The 13,878-nt window shown below is 41.0% G+C and overlaps 1 protein-coding gene across 4 annotated transcripts in view; it reads left to right on the forward strand.

Annotated features, from left to right (window-relative positions):
* The first annotated feature begins 1,537 nt into the window (after positions 1-1,537).
* Positions 1,538-13,878, forward strand: part of POLE2 (DNA polymerase epsilon 2, accessory subunit) — a 29,532-nt gene continuing 17,191 nt past the window's right edge. The window contains exons 1-8 of one of the 4 annotated variants that reach the window (XM_058163134.1): positions 1,538-1,667; positions 4,242-4,342; positions 11,135-11,210; positions 11,807-11,884; positions 12,044-12,137; positions 12,708-12,782; positions 13,278-13,361; positions 13,676-13,732. In XM_058163134.1, the coding sequence (XP_058019117.1) occupies positions 1,600-1,667; positions 4,242-4,342; positions 11,135-11,210; positions 11,807-11,884; positions 12,044-12,137; positions 12,708-12,782; positions 13,278-13,361; positions 13,676-13,732 (633 nt within the window). In that variant the 5' untranslated portion in view covers positions 1,538-1,599. Of the gene's footprint in view, positions 1,668-4,241; positions 4,343-5,446; positions 5,544-11,134; positions 11,211-11,806; positions 11,885-12,043; positions 12,138-12,707; positions 12,783-13,277; positions 13,362-13,675; positions 13,733-13,878 lie in introns of those variants that run through there. The other 3 variants (XM_058163132.1, XM_058163131.1, XM_058163133.1) reach the window with 3 other exon arrangements.

The following is a 13,878-nucleotide window of genomic DNA, read 5'->3' on the forward strand; positions in this document are numbered from 1 at the left end:
ATTTGAACAATAGGCTGAACAAGAACGAATACATTGTACATCTGCCCGATGCATTAGTCCGTATAAGAAAGTAAATCGAAGATATTCCCAGCCAAGCTGTGAGCACTGTGCAAAATGCATTTGCATTGTTTTGGATAATAAACGTCAGGTGGCTGGTGAATGCAAAATGCACATTTTCAATTGTAGTCACTCCTAAAACGGGTGTGAACTAATTTTCCCCTGGCAATCTTCAACCCTCATGGATTATTGTATGATTACGATGGGAGAATTTAAGCATTAGAAGGAATTGAATTGATCCTAAATAGAACTCTCCCTGGTACATACTCATTTCTGCTCATCCATACAGTACTTTTGAATTAAAAATATGCTTAACATAGTCCTGAATATCAGTACCTTGATGCATAAATACACCAAAACTGCATTACATATTTAATAAAAATTATAATAGCAAAGAAACATCAATTCCTAAGCTATGTATCAAAATACCAATTTATATAAGACCTAATAGATAAAAAATAGCTAATAAACATTTTGACAACTTGTGTCTTGAGGATATGTTGCAGATGAACTTGTTCTTGCAAACATGCTGCCTTAAGTCTTTATTTACAAATCTGTCAGCCAAAAATTACCGTTCCATAAATTTTACAGATGCCAAATGCTGATGCCCTTATTTAGAAGCCTGTTTGACATCATCACAAATTGGTAGAGAAAAATCCACTATTACTGATTTGCAAGCCTAGGCCAATAGGTTGTTATTTGTCAAAAGGTCAGTCTATGTTTTGCAAAAAGTCAACAGTATCTGATTTCCAGGCCTGATTGAATTGATCCATTTGATCAGAGACTGTTGCATACTGTAATCAGCCTCTCTTATTTCACTTTGCCTCTTCTTCCAAAAACTTCGCAGCTCAGCTCTCCCACCCCCCCTCCACCACCTGTCGGTGAAGCTTAAAAAACAGCTGACAGGTAATGGGTAAGTTGCAGCGAGAAACAGAAGAAACCCTGCATTTAAAAGTAGTCCCTCAACACTACCACCTGTCAGCTGTTGTCAGGCTATTTTTAAAAAGGGGGTTCTTCTGAAAGAGGGATAAACTTATTTTAATTAACAAAAAAAAGGGAGGGGGAAGGGAGGAATTGCCTGGTGGAGGAGTCTCCCTTCCTTTGTCTTGTGCATGCTCTCCTTTATGTCACTTTAAAGCAGATGAAACTCTTTCCTTCAAAGCTTCAGCTCTGACACAATAGTGGGGAATGGAAGGAAGAAGCTTCTTGAATGAGAAAAGAAACGTCTTGAAAGAAAAAGAAAAAAAATCAAGAAAGTCCAGTTGCTTCCTGAAAAAAGTACCTTTGAAAAAAAGAGGATTCTGCATTGCCCCATAGTCCTAAAACTCTAGGGTTGATGCCCTCAAGATACCAATAAACTGATTACAATTCACCGGAGGGGGGGGTAATTCTACGGGATAAAACCCGCCAATGGTAGCAAGGCTGCGTTTACTGAACGCCGAGGAACCGCGGCGGTAGAGCTGCTTTAATCACCGGTTTGGCGGGAGAGCTTCGGGATGGAGCTCGGGGGGAGGAGTCGCGTTGTGGCGCGAACCGTTCAAGATGGCTGCGGAGAAGCTGAGAAGTAAAGTGGGCGCTGCTTTTAAAATGCACGGCTTGGTCCTCCGCGCGTGAGTAGTAAAAAAAAATAATCCCCAAAAATCTTTTATCTGGATACCGGTGAACACTCTGGCTATTTCTGCGTAAGGAAACTATAAACAAAACCCGATGGCCAAACAAAAAGCAAACCGCCAGATTAATGTGTTGACTGAACCAGGCTAATCTGTTAAACCATCTTTTGCTTTGCTGCTTCTTTGGTTTGTTAATTTTGGTTTACAGTATAACGTGTGCTAATGTAAGCTATAACTTCACATTATATATAAGTACGTAGTGTTTCCCAAACTGGAGAACTTTCAGATGTATGGACTTCAACTCCCAGAATTCCCTATCCACTTAAAGTCATGTTTTGAGAAACACTGACAGATACATTACATTTATTTGCACTTAATAGACTTATTCTATGTAATGCATTTGATTGCATCTCTCAAGATGTTGCTGAGTGTAAGTTCCTTTTTACATACCTCAGTTGGATGCTTAAAAAATAAGCCATTTAATAGAATAGAATAGATAGAATAGAATTTTTTATTGGCCAAGTGTGATTAGATACACAAGGAATAGTGGACACGAATCACTTAAATACAATATAGCATAGCATAGTGGATTGAACCCAGCACAAATAATACGTTTGTTGTGTGATCTTTGAAAATTGGGTCCACTGAATTAATCATAGTTAAGTAAAAATTGGTAAGCATGTTTTTAAACACAACCATAATAATTTAGAAGATATTTAGAAGTTCAAGATTTAATTTTCCAAATATATCTTACCTTGTTTGCCATAGTAAAGTTTGGTTATATGCACATAACATATTTATCCAGAGTTCTGGTTCACAAAGACCCATTGCCCAGACTCACATGACACATTGACTATAAAGTAACCTATTTTACCTAATATCTCATGTCAAGTTAAATTATGATGGCAACTAGTGTTTAGCATGTTATACAAATAAGGTAGTCCTTGACTTACAACAGTTCATTTAGTTACCGTTCAAAGTTACAACAGCACTGAAAAAAGTGACGAGTGACTTATTTTTAACAAGACCATTGCAGCATTCCTGTGGTCACATGATCAAAATCCAGATGCTTGGCAACTGGTTTCATATTTATGGTGGTTTTATATCCCAGGGTCATGTGTTCACCTTTTGTGACTTTCTGAAAAGCAAAGTCAATGGGGTAGCCAGATTCATTTAACAACCATGTTACTAACTTAACAGCTGTAATGATTCACTTAACTGTGGCACTAAAACTTGTAAAATGGGACAAAACTCACTTAACAACTGTTTTTCTTAGCAACATAATTTTGGGGCTCAATTGTGGTAAGTTGAGGACTATCTGTACAACATCTGTATGTTAAACCATGGGTTCCCAACCCTTGTCTGTGGACCACTACCAGGCACAACATGCCAGAGACAGCTGTGCAAACAAGTGAAGTTCCATCCGTAGGATGCAGGTAGCACACAAAACCATGCCCCCTCCAGTCTGCGGAAAAACCTCTCATCATGGGATTGGTCCCTGGTGCCAAAAAAGTTGGGAGCCACTGGGTTAAACTGCAATCTTTATTGACATTGGCAGTAAAGTTAGTGGCTGACTATGTTGATTGGAGCTGTGATGGGAATTGTAACAGAAAAAGTGCAAAACACAAATAGAGAAAAACAAAACACAAATATGCTGTTATTGATAGTATATTTTTGAATATAGTAACTATTTATTTATTTATTTATTTTTATTTATTTATTTATTTTGTCACAACATCATATAAAAGGATTTTATAATATATAAACATATATATGAGTAAATATTAGGAGGTATAAGCATCTATATATATATATATATATATATATATATATATATATATATATATATAGGAAGAAGAAAAGAAAACAATAGGACAGGAACAGGATTTGATAGAGCATTGCCAATTTTGACCAATTGTTGTCTGTTAGACAGAAAAGCAGATATCCATTTGTGAAGGGGTCCTGAAATGCCATAGGATTTTAGTTTTAGGAGAAGTTTATCGTGTACTACTGAGTCAAAAGCTTTGCAGAAGTCTATGTAGATTGCATCTATTGTTTTGCCTTGATCAAGACTTGTAGTCCATATGTTTTTTACAGTGGAGAAGTTTAAATTACATGATAATTTTTTCCTGAAACCAAATTGTTTATTGGAGAGTAGGTTGTTAGTTTCTAAGTGTGAAGTAATGGATTGGTTGATGATTGATTCCATGACTTTGCAGGTGACACAGCACAGAGAGATCGGTCTGTAATTTTCAACTAAGCTGGGGTTTCCTTCCTTGAAGATAGGGATGACTGTGGCTAATGACCAAAGTTTGGGAAGGGAACTGGTAGTGAAAGCTTTGTCAAAGATTATGCTTAGGGGTTCTGCTATATTAGTGGAAAGTTTTTTTAAGAAGTATGCGCATAGTCCATCAGGTCCAAAAGATAGCGATGGTTTCAAGTTATAAAGAGCTTTTTCAACGTTATCTTCTGTGAAATCTATATGGGTTAAGTCATCATATTCATATTTTGCTTTTTTATAAGTGTATATCCGATGTTTTGGGAGAAGTAATCTGAATATTTATTACTAATCAGGGAGGCTACAAAGTATCTCACAGAAGCTCTTCAAGCAACTAATGAAGTGGAACTAGAAGACATGATAGAAAATATAATTGATGCTGTTGAAAAACAGTCTTGTAAGTAAATTTTAGTTTTAGGAGAAGTTTATCGTGTACTACTGAGTCAAAAGCTTTGCAGAAGTCTATGTAGATTGCATCTATTGTTTTGCCTTGATCAAGATTTGTAGTCCATATGTTTTACAGTGAAGAAGTTGTAAGTTGCATGATAATTTTTCCTGAAACCAAATTGTTTATTGGAGAGTAGGTTGTTAGTTTCTAAGTGTGAGGTAATGGATTGGTTGATGATTGATTCCATGACTTTGCAGGTGACGAGCACAGAGAGATCGGTCTGTAATTTTCAACTAGGCTGGGATCTCCTTTCTTGAAGATAGGGATGACTGTGGCTAGTGACCAAAGTTACAACAGCACTGAAAAAAGTGACAAGTGACTTATTTTTAACAAGACCATTGCAGCATTCCTGTGGTCACATGATCAAAATCCAGATGCTTGGCAACTGGTTTCATATTTATGATGGTTTTATATCCCAGGGTCATGTGTTCACCTTTTGTGACTTTCTGAAAAGCAAAGTCAATGGGGTAGCCAGATTCATTTAACAACCATGTTACTAACTTAACAGCTGTAATGATTCACTTAACTGTGGCACTAAAACTTGTAAAATGGGACAAAACTCACTTAACAACTGTTTTTCTTAGCAACATAATTTTGGGGCTCAATTGTGGTAAGTTGACTATCTGTACAACATCTGTATGTTAAACCATGGGTCCCCAACCCTTGTCTGGACCACTACCAGGCACAACATGCCAGAGACAGCTGTGCAAACAAGTGAAGCTCCATCCGCAGGATGCAGGTAGCACACAAAACCATGCCCCCTCCAGTCTGCGGAAAAACCTCTCATCATGGGATTGGTCCCTGGTGCCAAAAAAGTTGGGAGCCACTGTGTTAAACTGCAATCTTTATTGACATTGGCAGTAAAGTTAGTGGCTGACTATGTTGATTGGAGCTGCGATGGGAATTGTAACAAAAAAAGTGCAAAACACAAATATGCTGTTATTGATAGTATATTTTTGAATATAGTAACTATTTATTTATTTTGTCACAACATCATATAAAAGGATTATATAGTATATACGGTAATCTGAATATTTATTACTAATCAGGGAGGCTACAAAGTATCTCACAGAAGCTCTTCAAGCAACTAATGAAGTGGAACTAGAAGACATGATAGAAAATATAATTGATGCTGTTGAAAAACAGTCTTGTAAGTAAATTTTTAGTTTTCTTAATGTTTGGAAAATAATAAAATTTCTCTTAATTATTGAGAGCAGCACTGTAGAACTGGTGTTCATTGTAATGTGTGATATATCACATTGAAAGCTGCTGTCCTACATAGGGGCTGTTACAGTCTTTATACTGTATATTGCAGATGACACCTGGTTTTCCCGCCCCTTTTGGGCTATTGCATCTTTTGGTTCATTTAAGATGTTCTGGAAGATTTTATATGGTTTGTGTTCATTCATGAGCAGCAACAAGCAGTCAGAAAATATGATGGAAACTCCTTAATCTCACAATTCAATCACCATGTCAACTGAAAAACTGAACATTCTAGAGTCTAGACCAAGCCAAATCCAGAAATGTTAAAGATTTCCTGGAAGCTTGGCATGAAAACAATTCAGTCATCAATAGGCACACAGAAACAAGCTATATTTACACAACATTCAAAAGAGACAATAAAAACTCTTAAGAAGGAAACAAAAAGACATCCTCTCCAGCAGCCAGATAAATCAAGGACAAGGCAACCAGGCAAACAATGAAGCAGAATACAATTTTATTTTATTTACTTATTAAACTTGTATGCCGCCCATTGCTTAGCGGCGACTCTAGGCGACTTATAATTATAAAAACACAAAACCTTAAAACAAGTATTAGTACTAAAATTGTTTTAAAATTGACAAGACAGGAAGGAAGGGAGCAAGATCACTCAGGAAGAAGATGGGGTCTTAGTACATTAGTCACCTCCAGAAAGACATGCCCCCATTGGGGCCCCAAACCATTTGGCAGAGCCAGGTCTTCAGGCCCGTTCAGAAGGGTCATAGTGATAGGGGTTTACTTTATTTATTTATTTATTAGATTTCTAGACCGCCCTTCTCCCGAAGGACTCAGGGCAGTGTACAGCCTTATTTAAAACACATAGGTACACAATACAAATCCCAAATTTAAAATACATTTAAAATGAAATATTTAACTGGCCAATTTAAACTAAAAAGGTCAAGAGACCGATATAAAACCCTTAGAATATAAAATTATAAATAGATTAATACAATTAAAATTCAATTAAAATTAAGTTAAACTAAAATATTAAATTAAAATAAATATTTAGGCTAGTCCCGATTGAATAGCAGAGTCTTCAGTTCCCGCTTGAAGGTACGGAGGTCGGGAAGTTGGTGTAACCCTGGAGGTAACTCATTCCATAGGGTCGGTGCTGCCACAGAGAAGGCTCTCCCCCTGGGGGTCACCAGCCGGCACTGATTGGCTGATGGCACCCAGAGCAGGCCCGCTCTGTGGGAGCGCACAGGTCATTGGGAGGCTATCAGTGGCAGAAAGCGGTCTCGTAAATAGCCCGGTCCTAAGCCATGGAGCGCTTTAAAGGTGAGCACTAGCACCTTGAATTGCACCTGGAAGGCTACCGGCAGCCAGTGCAGGCCGCACAGGATAGGTGTTATATGGGAGCAACGTGATGCTCCCACAATTACCCGCGCAGCCACATTCTGGACTAGCTGGAGCCTCCCGGTGCTCTTCAAGGGGAGCCCCATGTAGAGAGCATTGCAATAGTACAGGCAAGAGGTAACGAGGGCATGAGTGACCGTGCATAAGGAGTCCCGGTCAAGAAAGGGGCGCAACTGGCGCATCAGGTGAACCTGATACAATGCTCCCCTGGCGATGGCTGTCAAATGTTCTTCTAAAGACAGCCGATCGTCCAGGAGAACGCCCAAGTTGCGCACCCTTCCCCTGGGGGTCAGAACTTCACCCCACACAGTCAGCGAAGGCGTAAGCTGACTGTACCGGGACGCCAGAACCCACAGCCACTCTGTCTTGGTGGGGTTGAGTTGGAGCCTGTTCCTCCCCATCCAGACCCACACGGCCTCAAGACACCGGTCCATCACCTCGACAGCTTCGTTGGGGTGGTTTGGGGTGGAAATGTACAGCTGAGTATCATCAGCGTACAGATGATAATCCACCCCGAAACCGTGGATAACCTCACCCAGCGGCTTCATATAGATGTTGAACAGGAGAGGCGAGAGAACCGACCCCTGAGGCACCCCACAAGTGAGGGACCTAGAGGTCGATCTCTGCCCCCCTGCCAACACCGTCTGCGAACGGTCAGAGAGATAGGACGAGAACCACCGATAAATGGTGCCTCCCACTCCCAATCCCTCCAACCGCCGCAGCAGGATACCATGGTCTATGGTATCAAAAGCTGCTGAGAGATCTAACAGGACCAGGACAGAGGAACATCACCTGTCCCGAGTCCTCCAGAGGTCATCCACCAACGCGACCAAACCCGTCTCAGTGCTGTAACCAGGTCTGAAGCCAGACTGGAATGGGTCTAGAAAGACAGTTTCCTCCAGGTATTGGGGAAGCTGATATGCCACCACACTCTCAACAACCTTCGCCAAAAAGCGAAGGTTGGAGACTGGACGATAGTTCGCCAATACAGCTGGGTCCAAGGAAGGCTTCTTGAGGAGGGGCCTCACCACCGCCTCTTTCAGGGCGGCGGGAAAAGTGCCCTCCAACAAGGAGGCATTGATAATTCCCAGGAGCCAGCCTCGTGTCACCTCCCGTGTGGCCAGTACCAACCAGGAGGGACACGGGTCCAATAAACATGTGGTGGGATTCAGCCTAGCCAACAACCTGTCCATGTCAGGAGTCACAGGATCGAACTCAGCCCAAATAATATCCACAAGACTTGTCCCCGTCACCTTGCCCGGATCTATCCAATCAGTGTCCAGCCCGTCCCGAATCCGAGCGATTTTATCGGACAGATACTGTACAAAATCCTCAGCACGCCCCTGCAAGGGGTCCTCCCGAGCCTCCTGTGAGAGCAGGGAGCGGGTCACCCTAAACAGGGTGGCTGGGCGGTTATCTGCCGATGCGATAAGAGCGGAGAAATAGGTATGTTTTGCCGCTTTTATCGCCACTAGATAGGTCTGAATATAAGACCTAACTAGTGTTCGGTCGGATTCGGTATGGCTGGACCTCCAGGCACTCTCTAGGAGTCTTTTCCGGCGCTTCATCTCCCTCAACTCCTCATTATACCAAGGAGCTGGGCGAGTTCAGTGCCGGGTCAGAGGCCGCAAAGGCACGACGCGGTCCAAGGCCCCGGCGGCCGCCCCTTCCCAGGCAGCCATCAGTTCTTCGACCGAGTCATGGGCTAATTCCCCAGGAAATGGCCCAAGCTCCATCAGGAACCTCTCTGGGTCCATCAGGCACCTGGGACAGAACCATCGAACCGGCTCCGGCTCCCTGTGGCGGGGTGCAGTGGTTCGAAAGTCTAGCTGAAGGAGTAAATGATCTGACCATGACAAGGGTTTAACAATTAATTCACCTAAATCCAGATCATTTAGCCACTGTCCCAAGACGAAAATCAAGTCCAGCGTGTTACCCCCAGCGTGGGTGGGACCATTAACTACTTGGGTCAGGTCCAAGGCCTCCATGGAAGCCATGAACTCCCGAACTGCCGTTGACGATTCGCCCACCGACGGCAAGTTGAAGTCCCCCATAACCATAAGTCTGGGGGTCTCAACCGCCGTCCCGGCTATCATCTCCGACAGCTCGGGCAGGGCTGCTGCCACGCAGCAAGGAGCCAGGTATGTGACCAGCATGCCCACCTGCACCCCACGGCCCCACTTAACCAGAAGGGTTTCACAACCGGCTATCTGCGGGACAGTGACCTCCCTCGGTTGTAGACCCTCGTGAATAACAACCGCTACCCCCCCACCCCTACCCTGGGCCCTCGGTTGATGGAATGACTGAAAACCTGGGGGGCACATCTCGACCAGGGGAACCCCCCCTTCTGCGCCCAACCAGGTCTTCAAAATGCCCATCAGGTCCGCGCCCCCCTCTTGAATAAGATCGGCTATGAGGGGGGCTTTATTTACGACGGACCTGGCATTGCATAGCAGCAACCGAAGGTCCAGGTTCCTGGGGATATAGCCACTCGGGAAACGAGACAAGCTTGGGGGCCCGGAGCACGCAATCGCTCACAAACAGCGAGAGCGTACTCCCCCTACATGATACGAGCCCGCGCTTCCGCCATATCTGCCCCTCCCTCATACCGTGCCAATAGATAAGCCCTTAAATGGTTGAGTTTTAACCTCCTCCGCTACCTCCGTATCAAAGACCTCCAAATCAGGAACCCTAGCAGGGACAAGCCTAACCCCCCGTGGGTGTCCCCCCCCACCCAACCCACCCTCCCTCCCCATAAATGGCTTATTTAAAAATTTAATAAAACACATATTTAAAAAACCCCTAAGCCTCTTTTTTGCCACATGCCACCTCTCAGGATTCCAAAATCCGTCATCAAGGTAGGCCTTCGATAGCGTAGAGGGCCATGTTCGCAAGAGGGGGGAATCTCGCAAACTGAGAAGTTGGGTCTTCAGATACATCTCAGGAACATAAGATGGCAAAATCCAGTTCCAAACCAGTCTTTCAGATGGTAAAGCATAGATATAATCATACATGGTAGGTCACGAGCCGGGCAGAAGTGTGATGATCCGGAAATGGGGGAAAAGTGGTCCTAAAATGTTCAAAGGATGAGGATAATCCAAGAAGTGGAGAATAAAAGTGCATGACCACATAAAAGATGACATAAAAAGATGATATGTAATGGGCCCCTAGGGGCCATAAGGGAGAAAGTCGCCATTTGTTAACACCGCCGTCAACATCAAACCACCTCCAACACCGAAACGGCGGGGGGGGGGGGAGGCCACCTCCCCATGCACAAGTCCATGGGGACCAGAATTCAAACCAACATCTCGTCCCAGCTAACCTCGTTCTTTCGTGAGTAAACCACCCCCTCTTTAGGTGCTGCCGTTGCCTCTGCCAGAAAAACGGCCAAGCGCTGGCAGTCACCCCCAAGTCGGTTAGCGAGGCCAACATCCGCATCCGCCAGATATATATACTGTAGTAATTTGTCCTGCCAGATTGGTGGGGGTGTGGTTTTCTTGTTGGAATTTCCTTGATTAGGGTATTCTATATGCATAACTTACAGCCGTGGAGGTGCAATGGTTAGAATGCAGTACTGCAGGCTACTTCTGCTGACTGCTAGCTGCCAGCAGTTTGGCAGTTCGAGTCTCATCGGCTCAAGGTTGACTTAGCCTTCCATCCTCGGTAAAATGGTCGGTAAAATGGGGACCCAGATTGCTGGAGGCAATATGCTGACACTGTAAACCACTTAGAGAGGACTTGTGCATGGGGAGGTGGCCTCCCCCCCCCCCCCGCCGTTTCGGTGTTGGAGGTGGTTTGAAATAAGGGAGAAAAAATGGATAAATAAGAAATGTTTTACCGATGCGAACTTGTTAGAAAGAAACAATTGTTAAAGATTCCTTTTTGTTTTTAAAAAAGTGTTTAATAAAAATTACTTTTTTAAAAAAGAGAGGGCTATAAAGCACTGTGAAGTGGTATGTAAGTGCTATTGCTAACTTTATTTTGAGCATTGGTGGTCATGCGTTCTAAATGTATGCAATGCTACCTATCATTTACTTTGAAGAGATTTAATACCATTTAAAATTATTTTTTTCTGTCTCTAATTGCATAGACTACTAGTTCAATATTTTGGAATGTTCTTTTCAGTGTCATGCAACATGATTGAAAAGTCCATGGTGGAAGCAGCAGTCTTGGAATGCAGCAGATCAATAGATGAAACAATGTATGTTAGCCTCCTTTATTTTAAAATAAATACCACCAGGAGTTTTTTTTGCAGTCACATTGTTAATTGTCCTGTGTCTGTCTTCCCCATTGATATTTGGATTTAAAACTGATTAACATTCAGTTTTTTCTCTAGTGAATAGACATCCTAGAGAGTTTTAACATTAAAATGTTTCTAATATTAATAAGCTATGTCTAAGAAGCATTATGGCTTAAATCAGGGAGTATAGATAATAGTATTTTAAAAGGAAATTGTTTTAGAGGAATCTGTATAACTTGGTGAATGTAAATGTACTTTTTTGTACTACAAATGATTTTGTTTGCTCAGGGAGTTTACAATAGTGATATGGTGCTATGTTACATATTGTTTTAAATACTTTTAAGATGCTACAAAGAGTCTGAGGTCATTTCCTGCACTGGCAAAAGGATCAAACAAATTATTCTTTAATTTACAAAGAGAGCTATATAAATACTTTAAAATAGTTGAAATAGTATCTAGTTAAAACAGAATGCAAAATAATTTATTTATAAAATAAAGATTTGTAAAAACATTATGCTCGGGTAGAATTTTTCACAGGATGCATATTTTTATTGCAGAGAACATATTTTCAACATTATTGGAGCTTTTGATATTCCACGATATATTTACAATTCTGAACGAAAGAAGTTTCTCCCGTAAGTTTTTATTATATAATTGTTAAATAGTTTAAATTTCAGCTACTTTCACATTTTAAATGTATTTCCTATTCTTTTATAAGAAACAGTTTTATTTTAAACAGTGTTTTATTTCCTTTCAAAAATACATTGTTTTACCCAAGTCTAAATTTATTTCAGCCTTTCTATGACCGATCACTCTGCACCTAATTTATTTGGCTGTGCCAGGGATAAAGCAGAATTGTTTCGTGAACGTTATATCATTTTGCAACAGGTAGGAAAAATGGGAAGAAGTTTTAAGTTCACTTAGTGCTTAATCATAACACAAAGAAAAACATGTATATTATAAAACTGTTCAGTTGGAGAGAACGAGTCACTGATAATCTAGCGTACTTCAAGGGAGACTTTTATTCTGGTATTTATAAATTATTATTATGGTCCTAAATATCCTTGCTAGGAGCTAAGTCTTAGATGATTCTTATGAATGTAGAAGCTTCTTATGAAGCTTATAAGATGCTTCTTATGAATATAGATCAATTTCTGGATAGAAGTTTATTGGTTAGTCTGTTACTGATTTCTAGAGAGTAGCTGTACTATTCTACAATCATTCGGGTTTCTTCTATAGGGGTGGGATAGTCACAGTAGGGCTTATTCAGTAGAGCTTAGTCTTTCTCTGCTGTCCTTTATGTTTGAAGTTCAATGAAGTCTAAAAGCCATGAAATTACTTTTTCTGAATATTATTGTTGAATAAGAATTTGAGAGTAGTTCTGTCTGAAAAAAATTGCTGGAATCATAATTTCATGTTGCTTTTCTTTTTAATTGACTCATATTTATTATTGTGCAGAGAACCCATAGGCATGAATTGTTCACACCGTCTGCTGTTGGCACACAAACAGATGAAAGCAAAAGTAAATTTCAGGTAAAATCAAAATGCTAATGACACAATTAAATTGACCTCAATCCTTCGAGTAATCTTCCCTGCAAGATGTCTTGAACTGTATTTCCCATAAATTTAAGCCAGTGTGGAAGTGATTGGTGAGTGAATTCAACCCTTTAGGAAGGCTTTTGATTGGAGGGTTAGGGTTGGAGAAAGCTGCTTTTGAATTTTGGGGGATGTTTCATTTTACCTGCAAAGGTCTACCGAAGACTTTGAAATAGATGGACAATCTTTTGATGCTTATGGGGAGTAGCTGAGGACTACATAGAAGTTGGGACCACAAGTGGTTGGGGCTATTCTTGAAGTGAATAGCATTTAGGTGAAGTATCTCACCTAAAAATGGCAGGTTTTGCTTCCAGGTTTTGGGAATCGTGGGGAAGGGGGTTGGTTTCCAAGGGCCACAAAAAAGTATCTTAGAGGTCACATGTGAGCTATCTCTAACGTAGTTCTTACTAACCTGGTGTCTTTTGATTCCAGCTCAAAACAGTAGAAACACTTTTGGGCAGCTCTGCCAAAATGGGAGAAGTGATTGTTCTTGGCATGATCACCCAGCTTAAGGAGGTAAACTCTGTGGTAGCAGTGATCTGCTGTGCTATATTCTGATGGTAACAGATAGAATGTTCAGTTGACTATGAAAGAGAAGACCATTATTTCTAAATATTAACATTATTTGTTTTTTTGTTTTCCATCTTTATGATTTTTACAAATAATTCAAGACAGCAAACATATCAGGTCTGGTGCCTTATCCATTAGACCAAACTGACAAAAATAATAATTATTAAATAGATGTTTGGGAAATGTAGGAATATGGTCTTAGTTAGTGAGCAATTACTAAAATGGAGTTTTAATGGGTTTTTTCCCCCAATTCTTTCAAGGGAAAGTTTTTTTTGGAAGATCCTACTGGAGTTGTGCTATTAGACCTTAGTAAAGCAATATCCTTTATCTGTATATATACAATATGGACAGGAGCTTTATCTTTTATTTAAATTAAATTAGCATATTTTGCAATGTGGCAGTTTAAGATTTTCATCTAATTACGGTAGACATTAAATGATAAGTTACGATTCATGCTAATAAG

The sequence above is a fragment of the Ahaetulla prasina genome, chromosome 1, assembly GCF_028640845.1.
Source record: "Ahaetulla prasina isolate Xishuangbanna chromosome 1, ASM2864084v1, whole genome shotgun sequence".
Taxonomy (NCBI): domain Eukaryota; kingdom Metazoa; phylum Chordata; class Lepidosauria; order Squamata; family Colubridae; genus Ahaetulla; species Ahaetulla prasina.